This window comes from Cotesia typhae, unplaced genomic scaffold (genome assembly GCF_013202065.1).
Source record: "Cotesia typhae breed Kobodo isofemale line unplaced genomic scaffold, CoteBio_Ctyphae contig_77, whole genome shotgun sequence".
Taxonomy (NCBI): domain Eukaryota; kingdom Metazoa; phylum Arthropoda; class Insecta; order Hymenoptera; family Braconidae; genus Cotesia; species Cotesia typhae.
The window spans coordinates 667821-679648 of NW_027423765.1; the positions used below are offsets into that span (position 1 = coordinate 667821).

At 30.4% G+C, this 11828-nt stretch overlaps 1 protein-coding gene across 3 annotated transcripts in view; it reads right to left on the reverse strand.

Moving 5' to 3' along the window:
- Positions 1-10242, reverse strand: part of LOC141532992 (uncharacterized) — a 128890-nt gene extending 118648 nt beyond the window's left edge. The window contains exons 1-4 of one of the 3 annotated variants that reach the window (XM_074251633.1): positions 9869-9935; positions 8676-9782; positions 8495-8609; positions 8099-8433 (exon numbers count right to left, since the gene is read on the reverse strand). In XM_074251633.1, the coding sequence (XP_074107734.1) occupies positions 8696-9778 (1083 nt within the window). In that variant the 5' untranslated portion in view covers positions 9779-9782; positions 9869-9935 and the 3' untranslated portion in view covers positions 8099-8433; positions 8495-8609; positions 8676-8695. Of the gene's footprint in view, positions 1-8098; positions 8434-8494; positions 8610-8675 lie in introns of those variants that run through there. The other 2 variants (XM_074251631.1, XM_074251632.1) reach the window with 2 other exon arrangements.
- Positions 10243-11828: the final 1586 nt, after the last annotated feature.

Consider the following 11828-nt stretch of genomic DNA (forward strand, 5'->3'; position numbering starts at 1 on the left):
TTAGAGTATTGTTTTGACTCTCACAAATTCCAAATTTCATCGAATAAGCATATACCTTTTATCTATGAAATTATTCCAGCTAATATTCATTGTAACTTTTAATGTGCAATCACTATAATGTTTGCGTGGCCTTTTTTTCAAAAATGAATAATAATTGACACGAAGAAAAAAATTTGAAATGAGAATTTGGAGTCTATAGGAGCTATAGCTTGGAAATTAAAAATTTTGATTGTTAATACCCACCCCTGCAACCCTCTGTGAGGTGAGATATCGTGAAATTTGTTTATAGATTATTTCTACATCTCTTACAAAAGATTCCTACCAAAATTGGAGTTGATAGGAGCTACAGTTTAAAAACTGGAGTTTTTCATTGTTAACGCCCCCGCGAACCCCTTTGGGGGTGGAATTTTTTAAAATTTGTTCTTAGCTGACCTCTACAGGGCAAAAGTATAATTCCTACTAAATTTCAAGTTTCTAGGTCCGATGGTTCCCGAGATATCGTGATGAGTCAATCTATCTATAGAACAGCTCCTATATATATCACACAGAATTTACCATCTTATTTTTAATCATTTAAATCAGTATAATCATTTAACAATATCAACATTAATATTTATGTTATATTTATCTATTTTATGATATAATGGAGTTCATCCTTCATGATCATTCCAATACATATTAACTATTTCAGTTATTAATGATTTAGCTATTCTTTCTTTAAAAAAGTATGATTATGAATTCCTACTGTCCCAACAATCAATCGATAAAAATCGATGTATTTGCCTAACATTGTATAGAATAATACTGTTGAATAATAATTGTATAGAATATTAATATTTAGTAACTTTCTACTTTTATTCTAATCATTCCTCTGAATTTAGTTTACAACCGAATTTATTATTACAATTTATTCATTTTAACAGTTGTTTTAGCAATGGTAACCATTGCAACTGTGACCATGGCAACGGTAACCATGGCAACGGTAACCGTGGCAACGGTAACCATGGCAACGGTATCCATGGTAACGGTAACCATGGAAACGGTCGCTATGGCAACGGTATCCATATCAATGGTAACCATGGCAACGGTTGATTAGCGTGGGTGGTTGCGCTGGGGTGTGGGGGGGTGAGTTCTATAATTGATGGGTGCCACTTGATGGGTTTCTTAGATTGGCGAATCAAAATGACATTTTCTAAAAAAAAAAGAGAGAGATATAGGGAAGGGGGAAGAAGTCACGGGAGGGGAGGGGAATAATGAGAAGGAGGGGAGGGGAATAATGAGAGGGAGGGGAGGGAGTAGCATACGTGATGGTAGACGAAAAATTCATTATAGCTAGGAATTGCGTAAAATCCGTTCTTAGTGAGCGTCTACATCACGAATGGAGTAAGTATGCTAAATTTCAAGTCAATCGGGCGAATAGTTTCGGAGATCTCGTGATGAGTGAGTGAGTGGTATTTCGCTTATATATATATATATATATATATATATATATATATATATAAAAGTTGGATTAGTTACACGATTTATAACTCAAGAACGGCTGAAGCTATCGAGATATGACTGCTACTATTAGACGCAAAATTTTTCGTAGATGGTTATAGGTTACTAATTTGTTGGATGCTATCAACCCTATCTCATTTTTCTTACGATTTAGTATTATAAACAATTTTCTCCTCTAATAAAAACAAAAGACTCTCATTTTTCAGTCATTTGTTTTTAATACGATTTTCTTTTATTTTTCTTAGAAAACCTTTATAATGTTTGATTTATTTAACGTCATTTAAAAAAGTTTAAGGAAGAATCCTAGCGGTTTCACCGCCACAGTTATAATAAGGCCAATTCACGGTCAAACATCAGTGAAACATTAGTCTATATGAAGTGATTTGACGGTCTTTATCAGGTGTCATTGTGAATAATTTTGACTGTTGATTTATCGACAAGATCCGAGAAATACCTTTTTCTGCGGGTGAACTCACAGTAATTTTACCGACAATTGACTATTAATTCACCCTTATAGAACTAACAAGAAACAAACATAAAACTAGCTCATTACGGTCGATTCACCGTCTCATTATAGGAATCCGATGTAACAAAATAGGTGTAGAAAAAAAATCAGTGTAAAATCACATCGCCCTGACCGGGAATTGAATTCGGATCATCTGATTGAAAGTCAAGAGATTTTCGTGTTATACTATCCTAGACGTGATTGAAAAATGTCTTTGGATCACCATCTATTTTGTAGATATTTGATGTTGTTTTGATAATTAATTCTATTTCACAAATTCTAAATAATAACTCATTCTCTGAATTTGTCACCTAACATGAATGCATTCAATTTTATTAACTATAAAGAAATCTTAATTTAAAATCATGAGTCCATGTTAAATTTAAGATTTCATGAAAAAAAAAATCTTAAAATTTTACAAAAATTTATAAAAAGTTTTTTTTTTTTAATAATGTCAAAAATTGTAGTGACTGAATCTTTTTTCAAATTATTTTTTATTAACTATTTATTTGAATTTTATTTGTCTCATATATTATTGTATGGAATTTTTTTATAATTACAAATCAAACTTATATTCACTCAGCAATTTATAAATCTTCTACTTTACCGTCACTATCTTCTTTACCGCCATTTGACCTCAAATTGACCCGCAGGCTACGCTAGCCTATCCACGCTGGATTCACCACCGAAATGCTTCTGGAATAACTGAACTTAGCGGGAAGTTGCAGGGATGATCTTTAGGGTCAACCGTTTTCCAAATTTTTTTTTTATGTAACTCTTGAATTTTTTAGCTCACATAGCTCAAAATCGATAAATTAGAAGATTTTTGAGTGCTTCAAAGTTACAAAAAAAGCGAGAAGTTCCAGAAATTACCTACTCTTCAACCGCTTTCTAGATTTTTTTTCAAAATGGAATACCTACTGAACCAATGATAAAAAAACTTCACAATTTACGTGAAAGAGATTTTTGATGAATACTAAAAAATATCCAAAAATTACAAAAATAGCATATTACACACCGAGGGAAGTAAAGTAAGAAATGTCTCAGATCACATGTACATAGATAAAAAAATTAGGAAAACGGTTGATCCTGAAGGCCATCCCTGCAACTTCCCGTTACTTTCGTAATTAAGCACTCGAAATTGCACTTAATATGTTTTTGAGCTCTTCGAACTTAAAAATCTAATTTTCGTGTAGTTATGAGCTCTCCGAGCTTAAAAGTTTGATAGGAGTTTAATAAATCACCATTTTTTAAATTTTCAAACCGCAATAACTTTTGAATGAATGAATCGATTTTTACGCGGTTAGCGGCATTTGACGCAGTTTTTTAAATTCTATGATATACTTTGAAACAAAAATTGATTACACCAGAAATTTCGGTGTAATCCGAAAAAAACACTTTTTGTCAATTTTTTTCGTCAACGATAACTCACGAACGAATCAACCGATTTTGACCGGCTTGGTGGCAATCAACGTGGTTTTTCGATGTTAAGAGCTGATTAGTTTTTGGAATTGATCGGTCAAGCCGTTTGAAAGTTATTAAAAAAAAACACATTTACAAAAATTTTTTTTCATAGTTTTTTTGAGATTTCGGAAAATCGACCGGTCCGAATCGGTCTAAACCATATTGAAAATCTAAGTTCAGTCAAGCCCTTTCGATTGACGTCAACCGCGATAGAATCGGTGAAGTCGCTTAAAAGTTATGAGAGGTTTATCTACACCCCCCCCACACACACACACACATACAGAAAACTCGATTTTAGCAAAACGGGATGGAAACAATAACTTCCCGATTTTTAAAAATCTTCGATTTTCTTAGCGGGAAGTTAAAAATTTCTTAAACCAAGAAAATTGTAAGGAAGATCGAAGTTATTTTGGAGCAGGAAGAAATTTTCTTGGGTTAAAAAAATTTATTTTCGTTCAAGAAATTTTAACTTTATTCAAAAAATTTTCAATCTTCCTTCAGATTTTCTTTGATTTAAGAAAATTTACGCTCGACTCAAGACTTTTTTTCTTTCTGTGTAATTAATCTAAAAATTAATCTAAAATTGTCCTCCGCTCGGACTTAAACACGGAGCGTAACACTCTCTAAGCCTAAACCTAACTGACTACTTTATACTACGCATATAGTTGTTTTCACGACAACTGTACATTCTTTAAATATATGAAAATTCTCATTTAATCCTCATACTCCTCGATGAGAATTCTGAGGTTTTCGTTCGGACTTGAAACCTACTAAATAAATCATGCTGTTTCCCAATTACGAATTTTTTATCTCGAGGAGTCTTTTCACATGATTTGTTTCACTATTGTTAATAATAAATTTTTTGAGAGGATTGTCAATTATTACTGCTTTTACTATCCGTAAACAAAAAATAGCTTCACTCAAATTAACTAAAAATTATGTCTATTAAGTTAACAAATTTTTGTGACAAGAAGATAGATCAAGAAAATATTAATTACATTGCTACTCCTTACATACTTTTACTCATGACTTTTTTCGAATATTGTACTCATTTTTCAATAATATTTTAAAATTTATGTGGTCACCATAAATGAAACCTTTGTTCAAACAAATTAATAGTTTTTGTTTAATATTAGTTTAGTTTTTTATGGAAATCTTACGAAAAGTTTTTGAGTTACAATTAAGTATACATGAAAATATTTTTCTTTTCTTCTATAGTGCAATTAATAACCTTTTTTTTTCTAATTCTAACGTTAAAATTAAATATTTCCAAAACTGAGCGATGCAGCAATCTCAGTTTTTACAAATCAATGCAAAATTATTACTACTAGAAATTTAAATAGTGCGCTACGCGCGCGCCTAAACTTTAACCAATAAAGAATCGTGGCCCGATTTTTGCGAGTTTCGACCTTTGACTAACTTGAAGACTTTTATGTATTTTAATTTAGAGGAAATGTACTCTTAAGAAATGCAAAAAAAATCGACTTTTGTTCTGATTGCACCTTTAACCTTTTTATCTAAAATCATTTAATTGTTTCCATTTCTATCTTCTTTTGAGAGTATAAGACTTTTAAAAATCTAGTCGACTTTAAGACATGATGGACTCTTAAAATACTGAAGTGTGACTGAATTCGAAAATTCTTAAATTAACGCTAATTATGAAAAACTTAATTGTGATTGAGAAAAAAAAACAGATTGAAAAATGTAAAATGTAAATAAGCATTTGTATTGATGAATCAAATGGATTCATCAAAAATCATTCAATGGATTTGGTTTCAATAAACGTTTCAAATTTTTTACAGCATTTGAAAAAATTAATTATAATAGCTGATTAACTACCCCTACAAAGTTGCCGATGCTCAACAATTTCTGTTCATTGGCCAAGTATTGGACAAGGCACGGCAGCTAATGCTCGGCCACGTATCGGCGTTTTGTATCGGCCTAGCTTCGGTAAACCATCGGCTTTAATGTTCGGCCAAGCATTGGCGTTTTGTACTGGCTGAGTCTAGGTAAACTATCGGTTACCGCACGATATTTATTATAATATAATGGTATGTGATTTGATTATCAGCCATTGCTTGGCCGATGCTTTGGCTAATTATTTATACACTTGAAAACAATCAATACGTACTAGTATTAGTATCTTGTATCATTGTTTTCAATTTTTTTAAATTTAACGTTGGACCAAATTATAAACTAATATTTACTAAAAATTAGTAAATCGATTTTTAAAAAATATCTTAAGACATTTTTTTAGAAAAAAACAACAATTTAAATTATTATAACAATATTTTCTTTTTATAAGTATTAGATTGATAATTTTTTTCAATATTTTTATTATTTAATAAGCTTAGTAACATTAAATCAACAATTGTTTCCATTAAAATAGATTTAATAAGTTAATAAATATTTTTTTGGCGGACTTTTAGGATAAATTTTTACATTAACTAATGAGTTAAACCTGTTTCTTTTAGTCATTTGTATTCAAAAAAAATATATATATTTCAGCAAAAAACCAATGATTTTTAATAAATATATTTATTTACTAATAAATCATTTGTTTCTAATTAATTTGTAACTTTTTGCTTAAGAAATGAAAAGTTTTAAAAACTGAGAAGTTATTTTTTATTATAAAAATTCAGAAATTGTTCAATTATGAAATAAATTTGAAAAATTCATAACAACAATCAAGTTAACTCAATTATACTGAGAAAAATTGATTGTTGAACATTGAAATAGTTAATAGTTAATCTAAGAACGTTACACTCAGATCAGTTAGCAGCACCCGTGACGCCGCTCGAGACTTCCACGCAGATGGACCTGGTTTAAATCCCTTCGCATTCGAGTTTTTTCAGAATAAATTTCTATCAACCAGTAACCCATTACCTCAAAATGATAATAATTCAAAAATAAACAACAAAAATAAACTTTTTTGGATTATTTTAGCTTAAATTGGATTCTTTGCCGATGCTTGGCCTATGCTCGGCCAATGCTTGATTACTCTGTTCGGCCGACGCTCAGTCGCCTATATCGGCTTGATGTTAACATCCGATGCTCACCCAGTCTTGGCCTAACGATATTTCACGATACTCGGCCGATACTTAAAGATCGGGTGCCAGTCTTGGCCCAGTATTGGGTCGATCTTTATTTTTTGTGTGGGTATTTAAGTTGCTTCAAAAAATCATTTAATTATTGAGTATCTACGATCATATCAGCACGTTTACGGACCTAATTCAATTTTTCGAACTTGAAGGAATATTTTGTCCATTGGTCACTGAGAATTGATTATTCGTTACTTAATAAAATAACAAATATGTATTTAGATTTTTATTGATATTATTCATTATCTATTAGGTACTTGGTAATATGACTCAGTTACATTTGCATGACTTAAGCGTGAGCGTAGGTATTGCTCTATTCTCGTCTAAAAATCAAGATCCCGGGTTTTGTCTCATTAATTTCTACCCTACAGATGTAATATGCAAACAAACTGTCAGATGAAAAAATATTAATAGATCATTTAACAATTTTTTTTTTTTTTTGATTTTTTTCTAATAACTATTTTTACGTAAAGTGGTGAGATATTTTTCATGTTATATGTTAATTTGTAAATATAACTTAAATTTTTTTCGGTGAAGCAAAAATTTTTTAAGTCCAAAATATAACTTTCCACTGAATGAGACTTTTGAGGTTGTAGTGAGGATTCTGAATCAACGAGTGGTTCACATTAAGACCTTAAAATCCTCAATGAAGATTTTGAGTATTAAAGTAGACTTAATTTCTGTGCGGCAAATAAAACATCAAAGGAGTTGAAGCTTCTGAGGTTAAAACTAGGATTTGTTTTTTGACTCGGGTAGACAATTCAAAAATTGTAAAGCAAAAGATACATTTTCAAACAACAATAACTGCTATGTAAATATCAAAAAAATGAACAAAATTATAATACCACCCCGGCGTCCAACAGGTTACTTAAAAAAATACAAGGTAACCAGAATCTGAGAATATTTTATAATTTATTTGTTTCTGTGTACACTATGTATACAACGTGTACACACCTTTTATCAGTGTCATTTGGACACTTTGTACACACTATGTATGCGCGGTATATTCACGAAATGTTCGTAGTGAAAATAGAATATAATCAGGGTGTATCTGCGATTATCAGAAATGGAGAGGAACAATATTTTTTTTAATTTTTCAAAATGTTTAAAAGAAGACAAAAGTTATTTCCAATCTTACTGTACAAAAATTTCATGGGGAAAAAAAGTACTTCGTGTAAACACAGTAGACACATCCTTGATACACGGTTAATATAACTGAAGCTTATGCTGTGTATAAAGGGGCTAAATATACGACGTACCAATGATATGCATCCATGGTGTATACTGGGCGAAACCATTGTCATAAGTGTAATAATCATTCGCATTATAAGTTTTTATACATCAGAAGAAAGAATAATCAATTAAATCAAACTTGTTTAATATAAACAGCTATATAAATAACATAGAAAATTTAATAGAATAAATCTATCAAAACAAAAAATTACGACTACCAATATCCTTTCAAATACATACCTTTAGCAATCAGCAAGCTGAGAAAAAGAATGAGAATAAAATACACATTCGAATAGAAAACTCGATTTCAACATACAAAATGTTTATTGACATTTATTCCAGAAACATAAGGATGAACTTTATTATATAAATATGATCGCGATTTTATAAAGAAATACAACAACAACATATTTGAAACTTAAATACAGATTTTAACTATTATTTAATAATTTCCAGTTAATGCCATTTCAAAAATGGCTTGAAAAAATTATTGATTCAATTGGTTAAGTTTTCATACACTTACAAAAATTATTATATCTTGTTTGCATCAAAGTAGTGTCTTTCATAATAATAATGTGTTTACATGTATCATACGTGAGGAATGTATTATTAATGATGTAAAAAATTCACCTACAATAAACTTTTTTTAGTATACTTAAACTAACTATCTTTTTCTAAATATACATCTTACCTAGTTTATTTTAATATTATATCTTCGGTAGAATATAATCTTTGAAATGTCTTTAAATTGACGAAGTTATATTCAATAAACACTCACACTAATTGATGGTCTTCTAATCATCTTTCTAAAAGATAAATTCCTCAGTAATTTTGGTGTAAAGTAAAGTAGAAAAGAACGGGGAACATCTTACCATTCTAAAGTCAATGATGATTAAACAAGTGGTGAAAAAGCAGATGCTTGACTTCCTATTTCTCGTTGCTCAGAGGGACTAAGATCAAGGAGATCATTAATGTTTTGATCTGACTGAGTTGTTTTGCCGATAAGGGCTTCTATGCTGAAACTTGTTTTTTTATCAACAGCACCAGAAGTTACAGAAATAGCAAGTCTGCCAGGAATACTCGTCATTGTCGTCATTGTCATTGGAAGTGTGGATGTTGTGTTATTAGCTAATTGACGAATATGTTGATGAGGTGCAATAATTGGTACAGGCTTATACAGTGGTGGTGGCGCTTCTATAAAAGCACTTAGTTTAAGAGCTTCTAGCGTCGATGGTGGAAAATCGAGGATTGGAAGTCGATGTGGAGGAGTAAGATAAGCATTAGAAGAAACACCAGGATAAGCAAATCCTCCAGAATGATCACCTACAGGGTAACCATTACGATCTCCACATATTGCAAATGTAGCCATTATAGCACGATCTCGAAGGACATAATGTGGTGGTGGTCTCTTATATCGTTTTCTTCGTCGCAAGAAGCTACCGTTATCAAACATATCTTCAGCTAAAGGATCTAATGTCCAGTAATTTCCTTTACCTGGATTTCCAGGCTCTCGCGGTATTTTTATAAAACAATCATTTAAAGATAAATTATGCCGTATTGAGTTTTGCCAAGCAGGAAATTTTTCATGATAATACGGAAACCTAGCCATTATAAACTCACAGATACCACTTAATGTAAGTTTTTTTTGAGGTGATTGAAGAATTGCCATTGTTATAAGAGCAATGTATGAATACGGTGGCTTGATTTGTGTTGAAGTCATTTTTTCTGCCGTATACGTCGGAGATTGTTCAGTTTTTTGTGTTTCAGATATCATCGTCAAGGTTTTTTTAATATTTCTATTACGAGATTTTACAGTAGTTGTAGCTATTTCTACAAAATGAGATGATACATCAAATCCTTTACTTAGACGAGATGACAAATCTTTTTGATCAAGACTTACAGGATCTACAATCATACTACTACTATCAGAATTCCGATCACTGTCTATGCCGCCATCACAAGAGGTGTTTGACATCACACTAGAATCCATATTTATAGTTATACTATGCTCACTTTCTTATCTTAAAATAAAATTTGTGAATATTAAAAAAAAAAAAAGTTATACATTTTATTTATTAAAGCTTAAAATATTTAGAAAAATTCGCGAAACCATGCTATTATTTCACATGATATCATTCAGTTACACCTAAATTATCCTCCACAATAAACTTAATTTAAACATCATTTAAGTTATCTCTACATGCTATCTCAGTGATTTATCATTCAGTTATTAGTTAGTTTTTCAATGATAACACGTTTTTCCTCATTTGGATTAGATTTTTTTCTTCATAGCACTGTTATTTATTTAAAGAATCTTGCCAGTTGTCAAGGATTTTAAAGAATGTTAATACGATCTAAATCTATGTGCAATGTATATATTTCTTAAAGATTTACTAACACTGACCTCATATTGCAAACAATGCTGAATGTTTATTTGTTTTAAACAATAACATTATTTATTACTCGTTTGTTATCACCACATTATAATGAATTGTTAAAGCTTTGATTTCAAGTATAAAAAGTCCAATTGATAACATAAATAAGACATAGTTATCATGCATAATTTAAAAACAACTGATAATTCTTAAAATCCTTTGTTTTTACATATTTTCATAACACTATTAACATATTCACAATATTTTTCATACACTTTCACTTTGTTATTTTCAAAACGAAATGATGCCCAAATATAAAAATAAATTACGTGTGAATCAGAAATAGCAGATGAAAAAACAAATCTGAGTTTATATGATCATGTTAGTTGTAAGAATGAGCAGTACAAAAGCTGATACTCAGCGAATTGATTTAGATTTCGTCACTGAGGGGCGGCTACAAAGGGGCGGGCATTGCAAAGGTTCCCCACTACTATAAGCCAGTTGTCACGATGAACAACCTCCCCTATTTGAATACAAAAGATTTTTCGACAATGGTTGATACGCACCGACTGGACTACAAAAAATAATACTAACAAAATATACATAAAGATTAAAGATTTAAAAAACTGTTCAACATCTGAAATAAAAGAAAATTTTTCAGCGTTGCTATGATTTATAAATAATTTATCGTTAAAAATCAAATTAATCGTTAAATTTCATCAAATGTGTGAATGATTTTCATTTCAACAGAAAGTAAATTTATATCCATGTAAAATCGTTGATGCTCGTGAAAAACCAACTACTGGTCAAGGCTAGGTTTCTAGTGCTCTGGCGAGCATCGACGCTTGTTTTACTTCTTGATATATGGTTGCCTTACCATAGATCGATGTAATATGCTCATAATGGTAATGACGTACAATCATTAGTAGTTTCTTGGCCAATAATATGGAAGAGTTTACTCGGTTCATGTACCCTAGATATTACTTCAGCTGTTTTATGATTTTTATTTACCTACTTTATGAAATTTTAACGAGAGGTAAGCATCGTTCGACGATTATACGACACTGAAAAAAAAGTTTTCTACTCTGCACTACACGAAATCGCTACTGTCACCATTTATACGTTACTATCTAGAAGAGAGTGAGGTTAGGAAAACTGTATATTAACAGATCACGGAAAAAAGTAAGCTGCAATAAATAACAGTCGATTTGTAATAATTAATGATCAATTGCTCAAAATTACCATTTCAAACAGTAAAATCGTGATTTTAATAATCACTATGTTATATTTATCATTGAAATGTTACAATTTATTTTTTACATGAAAAAAATACTATTTCAAACAGTAATATTCGCTAAGTGAATATCTAAAATGTTAAAGTATAATAATTAAGAATTTTGACTTTAATATTTATCATTTCGTACCTAAGAAATGATCGCATGATACATAAAAAGTATAAAATACAGTTACTAAATTTCTAATACAAGCAACATCAATACTTACAAAGTAAAATGGTAAATTTTAAATACAACGTTCAAAATAAAACTATAATTATTGATTTACTTGGACTGGTGAAATATATATTTTTAGAGAAGAATTTTTACTGTTTCAAATGTTAAATTCTCCTAGAGTGAAACCCCTTTCCCCTCA